General features: G+C 32.1%; 2 protein-coding genes and 1 long non-coding RNA gene across 3 annotated transcripts in view; 1 reads left to right on the top strand and 2 right to left on the bottom strand.

Annotated features, from left to right (window-relative positions):
• LOC123668645 (dendritic arbor reduction protein 1-like) overlaps nt 1-3,589 on the bottom strand; it is a 67,456-nt gene extending 63,867 nt beyond the window's left edge. The window contains exon 1 of the mRNA XM_045602358.1: nt 3,539-3,589. Within this exon, the coding sequence (XP_045458314.1) occupies nt 3,539-3,589 (51 nt within the window). The remainder of the gene's footprint in view (nt 1-3,538) is intronic.
• An 11,180-nt stretch (nt 3,590-14,769) lies between these two features.
• LOC123668756 lies at nt 14,770-15,851 on the top strand. Its single transcript, XM_045602451.1, has 2 exons — nt 14,770-15,094; nt 15,383-15,851. Exons 1-2 carry the CDS (start codon nt 14,770-14,772, stop codon nt 15,745-15,747), a joined length of 690 nt encoding a protein of 229 aa, XP_045458407.1. The 3' UTR covers nt 15,748-15,851.
• Nucleotides 15,852-16,159: 308 nt separating this feature from the next.
• On the bottom strand, nt 16,160-17,935 carry LOC123668948. The gene is made up of 6 exons (XR_006745644.1): nt 17,609-17,935; nt 17,257-17,507; nt 16,987-17,155; nt 16,801-16,904; nt 16,451-16,722; nt 16,160-16,256 (listed from the first exon to the last, which is right to left on the bottom strand). It is a non-coding gene; the product is annotated as an uncharacterized LOC123668948 (long non-coding RNA).
• Between the last annotated feature and the right edge of the window lie 2,438 nt (nt 17,936-20,373).

Below are 20,373 nucleotides of genomic sequence, written 5' to 3'. Positions count from 1 at the left end.
TTTTAAGTTAAACTAGCTGTCCCAGCGTACTTGAATGAATGAAATATGAATATAGTATAATAAAGAAAAGAAAAAATATATTTTTGATTTCCTTTTATTAAACTATTTCCATACAATAACGATAAGAATTATAACATTTATCAAGCAATCGCGCGCAAGTTTTTCGAGTAAGATAGATTACGTTACATTTCATACATTATATTCGTCTCGTATGGTTGCGACGTCATAAACTATGTAGAAACTTACATGTCTATAGCGAATTTCTTTATTATTATAAGGTTTATATATTAATTAAATTAATTCCGTTTGCATTTAATTTTTGTTTTTTCAGCGAGTTTATAAAGTACATGATCTAAAAGGAACTGGGAATATGAAACTTCAAATTTAATTAAAAACATTTAATCACGAATTCAACGTCTGTCAAAGTGGGTACGTGCTTTAACTTATAATTAAAAACTATTATTAGTAGTTTCAGTAAATCATACAATTGTTATAGTACAGTAATATTACGAAGCGTATATTTTTCAAATTATTTATATTTTGAACTAGCTGGCCCGGCGTAACTTATGCCACCATATTATTTTCGTGAATACATCAACATTTTGTACTATTTTTTTTTTCGTTCAACCTTTATTTCAGTCGCAGCAATCGTTCGGTAGGTATTCTACATACACTTCGGAGATGGTTAACCCCTGTAGATTTGGGTTGCCAAGCATTTTATATAGGGTACGCCAAGTATGCTAGACTAGGTATGACAGATAGCTAAAGTTACAATAGTTTTGTTCCGAGAAGACTGTGCTTTACTCTCAAAATGATAAATACGGGAAGCAATTACTCTCAAATCTCTATATTTTAATAATAACTCTGTAAAATGCTATAAAATACACACTTTGATAGAGAATATACATCAAACTATAAATTAAAATAATTTGAAGTCTTTTTTGAATACTATTTATATTAGATCTTTACCTTTGAAATTGCTGTTTTTGATGAAATAAGTTAACGCACTTTTTACGAATTTTTTTTTATTTTTATTATTCAAAGTAATTAAGCAATGGAATCAATGTATTTTTGCCAACGTAGTGGTAACTTATTGATGCCTTTCTTGAAAAACTCTGCTGGACGGGAGGCAACAAGCTCTTCATGGACATTTTGTACTGATTCTCGGGTATTTAATTTTTTCCCGCCAAAAAGTTATCCAAATTCTGGAAAAAGTGGAAGTCTGTAGGGACAAGATCTGGTGAGTACGCTGGGTGACGGAGAACTTCCAACCTCAGCTCTTGTAACTTGGAGACCGTCTGGTGTGCAGTATGAGGTCGCGCGTTGTCGTGCAGGGGCAGCGGAGTCGAGCGATTTAACTTTTTTTTTTGAGCAGTGCAAGGCACGTCTCTACGCGTATTTCGCGCTGGCGTTCATTCAATTCGTGATGCAACCATTTGTCGAGCTTTTTTACCTTGAAAATTTGACGCAAATGGACCAATATTGTTTTGGTGCTAACTTCAAAAGCTGCTGCTAATTCAGCTGTAGTTTAAGAATCATCAGCCTCAACAATCGTCTTTAATTCGTTATTGTCGACCAACATTTTCGGCCGACCACGTGCTTCATTTCTTAGGTCAAAATTTCCGGAACAAAAGCGAGAAAACCAATAACGGGTGGTATGATCGTTAGTAGTGTTCACACCGTAAACGTCGTTGATGTTGCGAGGCGCTTCTGTCGCTTTGCTACGACGGAACTCATACTCCATAATCACTCGAATTTTTAACAAATCCATGGTGACGAAAAACGTACAAATGCGATGTAAACAGAACGCTAACCATTATACAAATGACTAATTATAAAAAAGAATTCTATATTTTTAAAATAAAAGTAATTTGAAATTCAAGTTCTTAGCGATTTTTTTTTTACATTTGAAATAGCCAGTACGATGAAACGGCAATTTCATAGGTAAAGACGTAATATTAAAAGAATCGATTAAATAAATATTATGTTGGACGTCAATATTTTGGATGATAGCAAAATAACGCGAGCACCAATTATGGTTAAAAATATTTCCAAAGTCATTTTGTAGGTGAACAAGCGACTCTACTAGTATAAAGATTAAATTAGGTTCTTAGAGATAGTTTTAGACGTATTAAATTTATGCAAAAATAGTAATGTGTGAGTACATAAAAGTAGTTACTAGCACACATATGGATGTTTATAACTACTACAAACACGTTCGATTATTCTAATATTACTATTATTTCAAGCATTATTTAATGTTTCTTTATTTGTAACTATAAACTATAAAATCACGTATTTTACTTCTCTTTACCATACCGCCAAGGGGAATTTTTATGAAAAATTACAATTTTTGTAAAATGATCCATTTATCCCATTACTGGGCATAGGCCTCTTTCTCCATGGAGAGGATTCTCATAGGAGAAGGGATAGAGCTTAATCCATTACGCTGCCCCACTGCACTTATTTACTTTATTTTTTTTTCAAAATATAAGTATATTATTGTCAATAGCTAAACATATATACATGTTTGTATATGTACATGTTGTTATTTCATCACATTTTTATTCCAATAGCCTTAACTGTATTGTTTAGTCGTACGAAACCGCAGCCGTCGGTAGTCGTTGAAGTCTTTTGTATGCACATAATCTTTTAGGTTGTTGTGAACTTTTGCGCATTAATCAAATTAGACTGTATAAATAAAAATATATTAGGAAACTATAACGTAAACATAAAGTGAAAAAATGGAACAATCTAGTGAGGCGGAATGGTAAATTTACAGTTATATTGTTTTTAGTTATCTACTTTCTTTAATTGATGTAAAGATTGAATAAAACATATTATAATAATAATTATAATTACAGGCATCACACAGTATATATAAAACACATAGTTGAAGTTATTCATAGTATGTTAAAATATGTATGTATATATAAACTAGACGTATTTATGAAATATAATTTTTGGCCGATTAAATTCATCTGGTATTTCGACTGCTACCGCGGAAGCGATGCCGGCGGAAACCAACTTTCAGTGCTGAGTATTACGCAAATTTACAATTCCATTACGATGCAAATTTATATGGGTCCAGGCTCGTAATATGTATTTACCGGTACGATATTGGTACGAACTGACTTGGTTTTAAATAGTGAGAATACATAAAAAACGAAGTAGGTACATCTTGATTATATAATAAAAAGAGAGTAGTCATATTCATTAAGCATACTTTATGTTTATAGTCGTATTTTATATACTTTAGTAGAGAAAATAAAATAAATCTTGAACACTTGTAAAGGCAACTTTAGATTTCAGACACGAAAATGTACCAAAATTCGCTCAAACCCCATTTGGTTTCGACACGGTTTCAAATTAGTAATTTTATATGTAAAAATGAAAACATATCGAACACATAATAAATTTACAGAAATCACAACTTTCTGGTCGAACATCACTGACGGTACACTTTTCTGGGTTTGCATATTTGTAATGAAATAACGAATTCGGCACTGATGGTTGTGTAGTCCAGCGCGAGTCGTACCTGGTCGCCCACGAGTTCCTCGGCAGGTGTGATCGCGCAGCAGGCCTCCATTCCCGGCTGCGGCCGGGTGTCGTCACGAGAGGACACAAGAAGACGGTCGCGAACGCGCGCGGTGTCGGCGCACGCCTGCGCGCACCCACTGCGCGGGACCGACTGCGTGCCGACTGCCGACTCGCCGACTGTCGTAGTGCCGTGCGTGATAGCGCGACCGACCTCCTTCGCAGGGTTGCAATGAAAGTGATTAGGCTCTTGCGCGGCTCACGACTGATAACGGGGGCTCGCGCCTCACGCCTCGCTCCTCGCGTCTCGTTTCCAGCTTACACATTACTCCCGAACAACTGTGCTGCTAATTATTACATAACACTTCTAGATTTCCCTTTACACATGAACTATTTCTTATATATGTATGTATGGTGCTAAAATTCTTTATCAGTTTACCTAAGTAGTTTTTATTTTTTATTGCTGTTGAGTATTATGTATACCAATGACTTTGTTAGTAGAATTAATTTGAAGAATTAATTAATGAGAATTAATCTGAGGTCTAATAATGTAATTATATTAATTATAATAACCAGCTGTGCCCGCGACTTCACCCGGTTGAAATTTGTTTTAATTTTTTTATTTTTTTTATTTAGTTCGCAGAGTTATAAAATATATAAATTTCTAAACTAAATGTAGCCTAAGTTACTCCTTACTACATCTGCCAGTGAAAGTCTCATCAAAATCGGTCCAGCCGTTTCAGAGCCGGAACAAACAGACAGACAGACAAAAATTGTAAAAAATGTTATTTCAGTATATGTACCGTGAATACAATATCCATATGCATTTAGTTAAAAGTGGTTATTTTAATATTACAAACAGACGCTCTAATTTTATTTGTTGGTTTAGATTATAAAAAATGATTATTTTTAAATTGACACATTTTTCTTTTACATTTCAATCACTCGAATAGCTTTTTTTATTTTTTTATGTCGTTTAACATCGTATATAAATAAATATCTACAACACACAACGTTAACACACACGGTCATCTGTTCTTAATGCTTGTATTATACATAACAGCCGACTGGTATAGCTTCATTTTTTTTTCGATAAACATACATATATAAATATTACATATATATCACACCCTGACTCGGGGTGGGAATCGAACCCACAACCCACGGAACGGAAAGCATGGTCACTACAAACTGTGCCAACGGGCTAGTCGAAAATAACATACACCATTATATTTATTGCAAACATGAGAGAAATTTAAAATACCACGCACATAGGCTCTCACCGTATCAGTTGTAATATCCAATGGTTTCTTATCAGAGCAGACCTGTTTGTTAACTACCTGCATTATGGATTAACCTACACTAATATAATATCAGTATATCTTCACATTTCTGCTTTCACTGTTCGTCGCAATCGCAACTGGTACTGTTTTTGTGCACACGTAGAGCCCTAACGTACTCTCTATATAGGACTGGTTGAAGTGGTCACGTTTATTCTCAAATTGTCGACATTTTAATAAAGTTTTCGAAAAGTACACTGATTTAAAATACAATTAGAAATATTATAATCATAATTCCAATTAGTATGTGAAATGTGTGTACGCGCATAACTTCCAGACGAATGCACCAAACTAAATAATTTTTTGTTTTTAACCGACTTCCAAAACAGGGGGAGATTCTCAATTCGACTGTATTTTCTATGTACGGTTACCTCAAAACTTTTGACTGGTTGGACCGAACACGATATTTTTGTTTTTTAGAACCAGTACTTTTCGAATAATATTTAACAAATACTTGATTATTTATTCATCGACTAACGTTGTATTACTAACGTTGTACTGGTCGATATAATTGAACTTTTCACTGGGTGTACCAATTTCGATGATTCTTATTTTAATCGAAAGCTGGTTCTTATCTTGTGGTACCATTTAAATTTAATGGAGATCTATTAACCATTTTTTGAGTAATCTTTGGTGACACGTATTTATTTGACAATTTTTTCGTCTGTCTACGTCGTGTCACTTGTCGATGTAATTGAAGTCGGTTTGTTTTTCGTTTGCGAGCAAACACAATTATTGTGTTTACTATTGTCTCAGAACTAGGCTTGTATAAAGTTAAATTTAATGAAAGTCAAAAATTATGGTGGCACGAAGCTCACCTGGTATATAAAACAAATGTAATAACTACAATAAATAAGTACCTACGTTGATTTTTTTTTAATTTAATTTCACTTACACGATACGTTTTACACTCATTACACGATATCTTTTTTTCTTTCTTATGTTAAAACTTTCGACCCTGATTCACCGCACGTTTGCAGGGACTTGGAAAACATTTATAACATTAATTTGATGATTGATTTTTTAACATTTCTAAACATTATGTTACGTAAAAAAGTCAATTTCATCATTAAAGTATTATAACATTAAATAGCATCGAGTTCATTATTAATTATTTCTAACTGACTTCAAAAAAAGAAAGAGATTGTTAATTCGATTGTATTTTATAAGCTTTCATTTAACTTGCAATGTATGTATTATGTATGTAAAATAAAGTGAAGTTACTCTAAATTTGCTAAAAATACTACACTGAGGAACCTGTCTAGCGATTTTTAAAAAAGGAGTTTTTATTTTAAATGCTTTAAAAAGAATAAAAGAAGCTTTTCCTTTAAAAGTTTTTAAAAGCTTATTGCGAGATTTACATATGTAGATAAAAAAGGAAATTAAATAAGTTGATTTGATTGATTATAGTTTTAAAATTTTTAAAGTATTTAAATTTTCAAACTATGTATAAAATATTAATTTTCTAAAATATGTTTTCAGCGTTTCAAAAACGCTAAAATGTTTTGTTCAAACTTAAAAAATAAAATTTCTTTGCCTTGAGTTAATAAAAAACTTGGTGTACGTATTTTTTTTATAAAACTAGATCAGTAAACAAGCGTACGGCTCACTTGAGGGAGGTGAATAGACGCCAGCTACACCAGAAGCATCACATGCGCGTTGCCGAACCTATCCCTATTCCCTCGCAGGAGCTCTGTTCACCTTACTCACCACAGGAACACAATATAGCTTGAAAGCAGAATAAATTTGCTGTGATTTTATGCTAGATCGAGGTACTTCACCGGTCTGGCTGCTCAATATTTTGAGCAGGATGTTTCTTGCTGTACGATACTTTAATTACAAGTGTTAGTATGCCTAAATATATGTATGTTGAACAACTTAAAGGTTAAGATTATTTAGTATCGAAATATTAGGTCGCCTCTTGTTTATTTATCTATTAACTATAAAGAATGTTTAAGTAAAGTATAATTTAATTTAGTTTAAACTTTACAGAACTTTATTAACCTGTAACGAGGAAGAGGGTCGCAACTTATTCGTCACGCTGCTCCATTACCGGCTGGCAAATAATTTCTCTATCACGAGTGACGATTGCTGTATGGTTATATATGGTACCGAAAGTTTTACGTACTCTCCTCAGCACTGAAGAGAGACGTACAAGGATATACACCCAGACCGGAACACTTGTAAAAAAATATTTGAAAAAGAGCTATCAATTTAACGTGAGATAACTGCCACTAAACATCAGCACTACTAAGGGCTATCGTCACTGAGCGTCAGCGCCATTGTTTCACACGGTTTCACAAAATTAAACGCAAATTCTTATTCTTTACTTTTCTAAAATATTACTGGTTTTTTAGTTTAAAGCGAAACAAAAAAAGCATATTCGAAGTGACTACACACGTAAGATTCGTATAATCTTATCAAATAAATAAAATTGGAGTATTTGTTTGTAATATTAAAACGTATGTGTGTTACGCATTTTATTCTATGCATATAATAAAATGGTAGGAAAGTCAAAACTGTACATTGAATGTTTTTTTAAATGAATACTTGGGGTGTGATCTACAATCGATACCGAAGCCAAAAATATAGTTTTTAGAATTTTTGTCTGTTTGTCTGTATGTATGTCCGGGATAAACTCAAAAAGTACCGCATGGATTTAGTTCAAATTTGGCACGAATATTATTAAGAAGTCGGGTCAACATATAGGCTACATATTATCATGCTATATCACCTACCGGGAAAGAGCAGTGAACTTTTATTTCCTCAACGCATTCTGTAACAACGAGTAATCTAGCGACGCATATTTGAATGTTGTTGTTATTATGTTAATAACCATGCTATATAAGCTAGCTTCACACTATAAAAATCACGCAATATAAGTAACTAAGCCGATAAACATAATTAAATAAATATAAGTAGACAAAACAATTTTAAAGCAGCGCCACCTATGAGATTTTTCTGTAGATATGAAATGTAAAGAAGAAACGGATAAATGAATGTTATTTTAAAAGGTATAATAGTAGGATTTTTGGTGCTGTATAGCGTTCACGCAGACGACGTCGCGGGCAGCAGCTAGTACGTATAATAAAAACCATTAAACTGCTTTATAACTAACTGACACAATTTGTCTAGCCGTAATTAGTTTTTATCGATTGAGTCGTTGTCTCACCTTATTTTGCATTTGCACATTTTTACGTATATATTACTACGTACTGGTTAGCAAGAAATGTTCTTTAACGTAGGAAATAAAAAAATAAAACGTAGTTACTAGTAAAGTAACGAACATTCGCATTCACACATTCGCACTTTGAATATTCGCATTCGCGCAAAACGATGCGAGTATTTGGCTAATGTTTATATTTTATTTTATGATAATGGATGGATGGAATTGACTACTGATAAGATTAAGGTATAATAGTTATTTACTTATATTCTAATAAAACTACCAGTGTGGTGTGGTAGTGCATGTGAGACACCGATCTTGTGGGTTTGATTTACGCTGATATTTGTATCTGTTTGTGTATGTTTTTCGCCAAGATCTCTTACCTGTGCGGATTTTCCACTCTGACTAGGAGAGCATGTTAAGATTACTTATTTAAAGAAAAGAACATATGGTCAGGAGTGGGATGGTACAGGCAAGCACAGACTTGACTGTTGAGCTCTAGCTGGGCAACTGTCATTGAAAGTAAGAGCGTAGAATCAATGTCGCTGTCGACAGTCTAATCTGGAACCATGCCCGTTAATGTTGAAGTTCCTCATGGTTCAGTGCTCTCACCCACACTGTTTATTCAGCGACGTTACGAAATGTTGCAAAACAGCATATATATTAAATTAATATAATTATGTTTCTATGCTGATGACATAACGGGTGATATCTTTTACAGTGGCCGGTTAATATGCCCCGGATGGTAGTAGGAAACAGATTACAATTTATATTTGGTTTGCCTTACCCTGACTTGAAGCTAATAATTGATATTTTAGATTTTAATACGGAAATTTAAGTTAGATTAAATTAAAATCTCGGCAAGCTATTATTGTAGTAGTGTAGATAGTGAATCTGAATGAAATGTTACAGTAAATAAAAATAATTTAATTTTCTGTTCTTTATCGAGTTTGTTAGGGTATTTCACTATGTTCGAAAAAGTACTTCAAAATGTTGATTTTCTAATAAACACGCTTTCATGCCATAAAATTAAATTACATTTTAAACCTTTTTTATTTCCGCGAAAACGCTATTAACCATTTGGTGACGTAATATTGTTTGCAACAAAAGTCGTGTGTGACGTATGTAAGACCGAACTCGTTCAATACGTCAAAAGTTCAATACTTTATACATAGTACCTGGGTGACCGAGCTCAGCTCGGTATGCTTACTTCATTGTGAAGGATTAGTAGAAGAGAGAGTTAAAATGATTCGGTGCCGGTTTGGATGAAGTCTTTTTAACCGACTTCAAAGAAGGAGGAGTTTACTCAATTCGACCGTATATATGTATACGTATATGTTCTTGGATAACTTCGTCTTTTATGAAAAGTTTTGATAATTCTTTTTGGATTCTGCTGGAAAGGAGATATCCCTGGTGTGGTACTAAGATAAGGAAACCAGGATCTGATGATGGGATCCCAGAGAAATCGAGGGAAAGTCTCGAAAATCCGCATAACTTTTTACTGGGTGTACCGATTTTGATGACTTTTAACTTAATCGAAAGCCGATGTTTATCATGTGGTCACATTTCATCGAGATAATGCGTATTTCTTGATTATTTTTTCGTATACCGATATATCGATATAATTGACGTCGGTTTTTTTTCGTTTGCCTGCAAACACAATTATTAATAATGAATAATAATAATAATAATAATTTACTCTTTATTGTACACATAAAAAGAAGTTTACAATTTATTAAACTATTCACGAAAAGAAATGTACAACAGGCGGTCTTATCGCTAAACAGCGATCTCTTTTTGAATCTCTTAATGAATCAACGCACGATGTGTAACAAATGGCCATGGCCATGTATAAAATAAAAATAAAAAATGATGATAAATTAAAAATTGATACAAATTAGACAATTACAAAATTGAGTGTAGTTGCCTCTCAAAAACTGATAGGCGCTCCAACAAATCGTTTTTTTGGAAATCATATTTAAATACGAATTACATATTTAAAAGATATGAATTTTTTTTTACGACAATAATAAAAATTATAAAAAATAAAAAATAATAATAAATTATAATAATAAATAATAATAGAATAATATTTTTAGATTTTACCGACATAATAATATAAAATAAGAAGTGACTATTTAAATAAAAAATAACGAGTGCAGTTAGAAAAAAAGGCAAAAACATTTTACCAGGGACATGGGGATTTGAACTCTGATGTTCTCAGATGATTTCAACCGGCAAATTTCCCACCGAGCTATTACAACTTCATTGACAAATGCGAAATTTACCTTCGTATTCTAACGATATTTTTTCATTCCCTAAAAACAGGGATAACGACATTTTCTAAAAATGAATCCTAGCTAGATGGATTTATCTCCCCCGAAACCGATATACTAAATTTTATGAAAATCGTTGGAGCCGCTTTCGAGATTCAAATTATATATATACATATATACAAGAATTGCTCGTTTCATAGTATAAGATACTCTTTGTCGTTCAACGTTAACAGCTACAAATATTTAGTGGTTTTGTGTAAAATAATGAATTACAATAGCTATCGTTTGTGTGTAATATCTAGCTGTACAAATACTAGAATTAAAAAAAATATTGACTTAATTTGGCAGTAACATAAGGAATAAAACATAACCTAACACTTTCTAACTTTATTTTTCAAATTAAGTATACCTACATAAAAAAAAAACAGTATAATATAACAAGTAATACTTACAAAGATGTTTTAACATTCCGAAATTCATTAAAAAAATTCAATATTCCGAAGTTTGGGTTACATGCAAAAAACTTTGCAACCATCATTGAATCAATTTTTGGCAGATTCGTACTATCTGCTTTTACAAAACCTTTTTGCATTTTAATAAATAAATAGGTACAAATGAAATGCACTAACGAAAGAGCACAAGTATTACTCGTTAAAGTTGCTAGATATGTACCTAGCTGTTTACAGCTCTGACAGACTTTGTTTTTGTTCGTATGACGTCATATTATGGTGGGTCGTGTTTTAGGTCACGTGATATACAGATTAAAATATACGACTTTTAATTTCAATATAATAAAACAATAATATGCTTTTACGGTTCCAAATCAGAATATTTAAGTGTATTTTTACATAAATTTAAATTTTTATCAAATTTTATAATTTACTTTTCACTACCGAAAGTACAGTACTATACAGTAGGGTACAGTATGTATAAGGCCAGAGCTCAGAATTCTTATGCACCTCATGGCTGTAAAAAAAAGCTAAGAAATCTGAGTAGGGTGGGATCATACTTCACATCCGATCATCGGCTTCTGCTTTAGAAGCTCAGGTGTAGTACTGTCTGAAAATTTAAGCAGAAACTCCCCTATAACAACTCCAACAATTTGACTCTATTCAGCGCCGGGCGGTTCGCATTGCCTTATGGATAATATAGAACCTGTAAATATAAGAAAAGATGTTGTCTCTCTGTGAATTTTTTACCGACTGTATAATGGAGAGTGTTTTGACGAACTCTTCGATATGAAACCACCGTACGATTTTACGATTATATTCTTCGCCACAGGACTAATCACCGACTCGGTCTTCTCGCTCAATTTTTCGGCATACGTACAAAATTGTACCCTTTTTTAAAGGCCAGCGATAGGCGACTCACTCGCGCCTATGCAAATATCCATAAGAAACAGTAAACATCTATCATCAGATGGTACCGGCCGCACGTTAACTTAGCTCTTGGCTCGAGTATTTGGTTCAAACGTGACCGTGAATTTTGTATAAATTTTATACCTTTTAAGGGGACTTTATTTGAAAAGTCAACCTTCCCCTTTTTGAATGTGGTAAATCCAACATTCGATACAACACTAAAAAATAGTCTTAAAAATCTTTATACCTGCTGATTAAAGAATTTTTTACACTGCTGTGCTCTCTTGGGCCCTGGCCCATTTCCCCACAGTCCTGACTGTGGTTTTGAATTCAATATTACATTACAAAGTGTTACACATATTTAATAACTTAGGAAGTTTTTTAAAAGTTTTTATAGCAGTAACTAGTAGAGAGAAATATTTTAAAACAATACAAGACCCACAGGCAACAACATATTAAAATTTATAATTTACTTACAGTACCTCCTACCCTTGTGGAAAAATTTCTCTGAAAAACCAACAAAAATTTCTACTAAGTATGAATAATAATGCTGTGTGGTTACGGCATTAAAGAATATAGCCACTCCCCCTCTCTTCCCGTGGGTGTCGTAAGAGGCGACTAAGGGATAACACAGTTCCACTACTACTTTGGAACTTAAAAAGCCGACCGATGGCGGAATAACCATCCAACTGCTAGCTTTGAAATACACAGGCCGAAGACGGGCAGCAGCGTCTTCGGTTCGACAAAACCAGCCCTGCGGTCACCAACCCGCCTGCCCAGCGTGATGACTATGAGCAAAACACATGAGTTCACGCCATTTTTGGCGCGAACTTGTGGAGGCCTATGTCCAGTAGTGGACTGCGAAAAGCTGATGTGATATTAAATATTGCCTGAGATATTTGTGCGATTGTTAAGAGTTAGTTTTTAAGAGAGTCTTCAACTAATCAACTAACGAATTATAAGTAGAAATGTGATGCGGTATGAGTCGTCCCCTCCGCGTCCGCGGAAATCTTAATGAAAAGGCGATAAATTTTGGCGTATTGAAAGGTGTTAATTATGTTTTCCTTAATAAGAAATAAATACAAAAACTATAGATAGGTATATAGTTCTCAATTAAAATCTAGTCAGCGCGATCCAGGATTTTAACATTTCCAATTAACGCCATCTACATAATTATATAGTCATTAACACTAGTGCTTACTAAAAAATAAAAATTATAGATATTAATTATATAAACATTTTAATTTTGCCATAGCAAAATTGGCATATACAATATATACATTTTAAATTCATATTTTTATAATTGTATAAGAAGACGATTTATTAACTTAAATAATGTTATATTGCTTGTGAATCTAAAACGTCGCGGTGCAACGAAACGTACGTTTGACGTGGCGAAAAAGTTAAAATTTTGAAACCATTGTAGACTACAAGTAGGGTTGCCAACTTTTTTTGACAAAAAAAAACGTATAAAATGGTTTGGATAGGAAAAAATAAAGTATTTGGAAGAAAAAAAAAGTATTTTTCAAATTTTATGTTTTTATTGCTTTAAAAACGTATTTTTGTGTGCCTTTAGCACATGCTAACAATTTTTTGTTATATTTAAATGTTTCAAACTTGTTTAAAAATCATTATTTAAATTTATATAAATAAAAATTCGTTTCTAATTAAATTTATTGACGCTATATTTCTCTCTTCTCGCTACTTTAGATTCATTACTAAAAAAACCCTTTCAGTAAAAGCTTAAGTAGTGGGAACAGAAAGTAAGTAAGAATTTTTTTTATATTTGGTAAGCTATCAGGTGCATTTTTAAGTATATATTGCCATTTTTCAACTGTACTTTTCACTGAAATTTTTTTATCATCATTAGTGATTTTTTTTTGTCTTATACATTCGGAATATATATCCTGCATCTTAACATTTAATCCGTCTTGTAATTTAGTTTTTATAATTATCATTTCAAAATTTTCAAATTTAACCGCATTTTTTAAGGACACGTTAGGGAGTATTGAAAGCCAGTTATCTTCGCTAAGGTCAAACAATTTTTCCAACCATTGATTCCTTAACTGCATATAAACAAAGCCAACGGTCAATTTTTCTACAATATCGTTGATAGTGAGTAGTGACATCTGTGACAAATGTCAGATTGTCACCTGTCCTGTCACATTCAAAACACCACATCTGTCATCTAACATTTCGTTCAGTAATTTTAAATCCTTTCCATCATCCGTTTTACCTTATGTGTACCGTTAAATAGTTAAGTACCCATAATGAGTATCTTGTTTCACGCATCACAGTAAAGATTGAAAATAAAGTATTTTCATATACTTTATTTGTATGCAAAAGTATAAAGTATATTTACCAAAAATAAAGTAAAATACTTTATTATAAAGTATGGTTGGCAACCCTAACTACAAGTCTGCTGAATGCTGATACATCTTTTTACATAAACGACAGAAAAAAGAAAAAGAAATGTCTGATATACAGGACGTAAGTATTATTTATTATCATAATGTATATGATATGTTTATTCGAAATAAATATTCGTTTATTTGCAATGCATTTTTTTCAATGTGTTTGATAATTACTTATAAACGAAAAGATTCTTTCATTGCTTCTTATATTGTGGTTTATTTTCAGACTAAGGCGAAGCCATTAGGAAAGGGTAGCATAATTTTCTTGCTTGATTTGATATCCAAGCACAAAGTTTTAACTACGAAATGTACAAATGCGACTAACAAATTAAAAGATTATGCTTGGAAATCAAAGGGCTAGTGCATTTTTTGTCTAGAGAATCGGCAGAGCGATTCAACGGAGAATTGCTGCCAGCATTCTTGGCACCATTCCATGCAGACATGATTTATATCATAACTATCTGTAAATATTTAGTTCTTAAGTTGTGAAATGTAAAATATGTATAAAACAAATTGGGCAGGCATTTTCTGCTATCACGGGAGAATTGTGTAGACCCAACCTAATGGCTAAGGCTGAAGTGGGAAAACCTCAGAAAGGCTGCGAGGAAGCGTAATACTTCTAGCAAAGCAATCTTAAGGTTTAAAAATCTTAAAATATGATCTATTTACACACATTTAATGTTGGTTGCCCTAAACATTGTTTTAAATTTACAGACGGGAGGGGATAATACCTTCATTCTACAAGATGAAGATACAGATAGTGTATCATCAATTTTAGGTGTTACATGTACTGATCAGAGTGCTGAGTTTGATGGTGATGGGGTGACCAAAACAGTTGCTGTCGAAGTTCCTCTTAAGCCAGCTCTTCAAATACTTGAGATGCCACCCCAAAAACTAGCTCAAGCTATTGATATTACCAGTAGATCTGGCGATGATGGGTTAAGAGATAGCAATAAAGGATCTGATTGCCCAACGAAGCATTTGAACCCATCTAATAAAATGTGTAAGTGACATATTTTTAATTATATTCATCTCAACTAAGAAAATGATTGTTAAAAAATCCCATAAATAAAATGAATGTCTACTAGATTGTAAAGTTATATTGTTAAAATGTGTATTGTATTTAATATTATAAGTATTTCATACAATATAATTAATTAGCTTTGATTTGATTGGTGGACTATTATATTTATTATAGGTTTCAGTTTACTTTACTGGTGCTAAAGAGTAATATAGCTATTTATGACCATTAATAATGTGGTAAACCTTAACATGCATTCTAATTTTTCAGCTCATCAAGGAAAGAAACTCTCGGAAGAAGTGCAGATGGCTCAGAGGGAAAAGGATATAGAAATGAGATCCTTTATCCATGAGAAGGCTCAAAAAGTAAAATTAGAAAATAAGATATTAGAACTGCAAATTTTAAAATCGGAATATGAATTAACAAATATGCAAAATGAAAAAATAAAAAGTGATGAAATAAAGGCTAAAAAAACAAACTATGAATTAAAAAAATTAAAATTAGATAACGAAAAAACTGACAATGAAATTAGATATTTACAATTGAAAAACATAAAATTAGGGTTGGAAATTGAAGATTTAAAACAAAAAATGGCTAATAATAAATGGAATATATCAGAAGTATACAAATTTTAAATGTAATCTTTTTAGTATAATTTGTCTATTTTTAAATTTAATAGAAAGCCAAATTAAAACAATGTTATGATATACAGTGATTTATTTTCATATGATTAGTTATTTTATTTATTTATTTATTTACTCTTTATTGTACACCACAATATGCAAATACAAAATAATAATAATACAGACAACTTAAGAATGTGTAGTACAAGAGGCGGTCTTATGGCTAGTTAGCCATTTCTTCCAGACAACCCGACGTTATTTTTGTATTTATATTTGTTAATGTTTACTAGTAGCCATATTTAAAACATTGTTAATGAAGATTTATTTTTATTTACATAATGTATACCAAATTAAACATTAATTTAATTAAATTTTTGTTATCTATTCAAAATATAAATTTTTTAAGGTATAAATTGAAAAAAAATTTAAATGTTTTTCTTTATATATTTATATTGGGCTGAAATTATCAGCCAACACAAATTTCAAAAATTTTCCAAATTGGAAATATTTTGAGATAACATCTGAAAATAAAGAAAGACTATGATCATTCAACAATAATTTTTAAGATAACTGTACAACATACACATAATTGTGTGTTATTATTATGGACATATTACATTACTTTTAATATATAATCAGAAAGCAAGTTCACTGCAAACTTTGTCAATAGATTTATATGGAGAAGGTATTAGCACATAGTTAATTTATTAACAACCTTAAAGTATGACAGCAGATACATAACATCTAAAATAATTATTTATCAGATGTTGCTTTGCACTATTATGTTCACATACAACTTCTTCAATTGGAAGATCGTCAATTTGCTCAGTCAGTATCTCTACATCTGGTCCATATCAATAACATTGTTAAGTCAGTAAATGTTGTGTAACACAGAAGCAGCAATAATAATAGTTTGTGATGTTTGTAATAATAGGTGAAGTTTTAATGAAAGCACGGTAAAGCACCTTTTCCCTTACACTAAAGCATCTGAAAATATTTATCGTAAATTGAGCACACTTGTGTGAATAATAGCCATAACAAACAAGCAAGAAATTATAATAATACCTTTCTATTGTGTATCTAGCTTTGATATATGCTTACATCATGTACAAGCATAAGGACTGTCGCAATAAGCCACCTATTTCTATAATTCCTGCCCTTACATTGCACTGAAATACAATGAGCAAATAAATATAAATATGTTACAGTTATAGTATAGTAATTTAAATTATTACAGCTACTCAAACTCACTTTTAAGAACAGAATGGAGTTGTTGAATATAGTAGTATCATGAAAAGGCCCTGGCCACTGACCTGAGCGACTACATATATAAAGAACAATAGATCCATATTACATGCTCCTTGAACATTATTTGAGAATATTCCTTTCCTACTTCTGTACTGTTTTCCTACATTGGAATCTAAAAAAATAAAAACCTTAATTTAATTACATTTGAGAAGTGTAATGGGAATTCAGGCAATGCTTGTTTTGAGAAAAATTTTAACAGTAAAGATCACTTACTGGAGACACATTCAATTGCACCAAAAACTTTAGGAAATTCACAATAACAAAAGACACTGAGGATTTTATAATACTTGAACATATTGTGGATATAATCCAGCTATTGCACAGGATACATCATTAACAATTCTGCTTGCTGTATTCACGCTTTTGAAACTCCAATGAAGTCCGCAACATATATTAGCATTGTGCCCAATGCATAGAACCTAAGTGTTAGCAGCAATTTGTATAGTGGCGATACACCATAGTTTCTGAAAGAGTTTTGTATTTTAATATGAAAGCATATTAATAAGTACATAAAAAAGTTCAAAATACCACATGTGATTAAAAATGTTAGTAAATTATTACTCACCAGCTGGATGTTACTCTTAAATTCGGTAAAATTTTAACTCACTGACAATGACAAAACTGGTTCAATCTGAATCTAAATGTGAATTCAGAGATTGAAAGTTCGCTTGATAATTGATGCGACTATATTTTCTTCGATCATTATTTTCTATAGCTACCATAGATTCAAATAGAACGGCCTCAAACATATAATCATCACTTTCGTCTTTAAAGAAATCCATTTTGTAATTTAAATTTTAACAATAGGTCTAATAATCTTTAGTTATCTAAAAGTAATCGCCAAAACGCCCAACGTACCGCCCAAATCAAAAATGACAGATACAATGGATACAATTGAGTTGTTTTAAAATTTATCCCCAATAGGGAAAGGCAAAGGACTATAATCCATACAGCCTAGTCTGAATTTGTAAGTTTCGTTCTGATATATCAAAAGGCCGGAGCCAGGTCTGAAGTAACTTTATTGTTCTTCTGATTCGATGACTGGTAGAGTAAGGCCGAAACCAAGTCTGAAATTTCATATTTTCGTCTACTCTTCTTTGTCTATAAGTGATAGGCGAGGTCGAAACCAAGTCTGTAATAGGCCGAAGCCTGAAATATCAAAATAAAATTTCACATCCGATGAATGAAGGTCCTGATCCTGTTTCAAATATCATTGATAGTATTGCAAATAAATTCAAATATACTAGTATAGTTATCCAAATTAGTCAATAAATCTTGTGTATTGCGCGGGACATTTTTTGGTCCAGAAGTTGATAACAAGTTGGCTATAAATAAGAGGCGTTCCAGATTAAAAGCGGAGCATTCAAAAAATATGTGATCTAAAGACTGTGTAGAGTTGTTGGTGCAATGTGGGCAAACGGGCGATGAGATGATACGCATACGATTCAAATGTGCATTAAATCTGCAATGTCCAAATCTCAAGCGGCATAGTATTGTATAATATTTTCTGCTTCTATGTTGATGCGATTTAGTAAACCAAGGACTTTTTCCAATATCTTGATTTATCTGAGCATACCAAGATCCTTTTCTTAACAAGGTTTGTCGCCAAAGATCACGCCAATCAGATAGGATTTTTGATTTAATAGCAACTAATAGATCAGTGTATGGTACGGCAACATTCTCATCAACAGGGCTGCCGCTGTCACTGTCAACAATTGAACGTGCCAGAAAGTCCACATGTTCATTTCCCCTTACTCCTATATGTGAAGGTGTCCACAATAATTTGATGTTGTAGTTTCTTCTGGATAGTTGATAAAGGAGATGTCTTATTTCTAAAATGATGAAGTTTGTATTAGCACTGAATTGATAATTATCTAAAGCCTTTAGAACGCTCATACTGTCAGTAATGATCAGCCAATATTGATTAGTTTGTTTTTTAATGAATTCTAGGGCAGCAGTAATTGCTAGAGCTTCAGCTGTAAATATTGATATCTCCTTTTTCAATCTGACGCCTTGGCCAAACTTCAGATGAGGTACATAATAGGCCATGGAAACATTTATATCATTTTTTGATCCATCTGTGTAAACTTGTTTGAACTTATCAGAGTATTGTGCTATGAGGTTGTAAACTTCCTGGCGCTCTTTTAGCTTATGGTCAATAATAATATCGATTTGATTAATAAGACAGTCAAACTCCTTTTCGTAACACATCCAATTGCTAGAACTGTGTATTTTGTGTTGGTTATTTAGATTTAACATGAATGAATATTCGAAGAGAATAAATGGGTTATTAGAAGTTAATGGAGCATTTACAGGATATTTACTATGTAAGTAATTAAGCTTTTTAATTAGAGGATGATTACTAATGGAAAACAGTTTTAGCAAAAAACAGTATTTCAAATATTTAAATCTAAGGTGTAAAGGGGAAATGTTGCACTCGACCTGTAACGAATTAATTGGGGTTGTTTTCATGGCGCCAGTGATAAGTCTCAGGCTGTGATTTTGAATAATATTTAATTTGTTAACCAACTTGTCATTAGCAGAAAAACATAGAAATCCATATTCAAAATGACTGCGTACAAGAGATTTATATAGGGTAAGAAGGATTTTTGGATCAGAACCCCAATATGTTTTTGCAAGAGACTTTAAAATATTAAGAGCCTTAAGAGCTCTATCAACTATGTGGTCTACATATTTGTTCCATGATAAGTTATTCATGAATATAACACCTAAAAATTTAACTTCATTTGTGATAAGAAGAGATATATTATTATAGTTTATTTTAATTCTTTCAGACCCTACTTTATTAAAAACTATGACTTTAGACTTTTCAAAGCTAATGTCCAATGCAAGATAATTAAAATAAGAATTTAATTTAACTAAAGCTTCGTTTAACTTAAGATTTAGGGTAGTTATATTATTACTAGAACAATAGACTACCAAATCATCAGCAAACTGTAAATTGTATATATGAGAGCCTAGAATTAAGTTTAATCTATGTATATAAAGTGTGAAAATCAATGGACTCAAAATGCTACCTTGACATGTACCTTTATGAGAAAGCCTTGGACCAATAAGTCTATTATTATACTTAACAAATACCTTCCTACTGTGCAAAAAATTAAAAATCCATTGTATAACTTTTACAGGTAAACCAATCGCAGCTAATTCCGTGGATAGAATATGATGGTTAACATTATTAAAGGCTCCAACTACATCGAAGAAAACTCCAGCGAGAGCTTGCTTTGATTGTATAGCATTATAAATATCAAGATGTAAGTGAGCAATGCTCTCCCTTGAAGACCTGCCTCTTCTAAAACCAAACTGATT

This window comes from Melitaea cinxia, chromosome Z, assembly GCF_905220565.1.
Source record: "Melitaea cinxia chromosome Z, ilMelCinx1.1, whole genome shotgun sequence".
In the NCBI taxonomy this organism is placed as follows: Eukaryota; Metazoa; Arthropoda; class Insecta; order Lepidoptera; family Nymphalidae; genus Melitaea; species Melitaea cinxia.
This window is presented reverse-complemented; position numbering and strand designations above follow the sequence as displayed.

Coding starts and splice junctions, on each gene's coding strand:
- LOC123668756 (XM_045602451.1), top strand. CDS start 14,770: ATGTTGGTTGCCCTAAACATTGTTTTAAATTTACAGACGGGAGGGGAT. Junction 15,095..15,382: donor GAACCCATCTAATAAAATGT/GTAAGTGACATA, acceptor CTAATTTTTCAG/CTCATCAAGGAAAGAAACTC.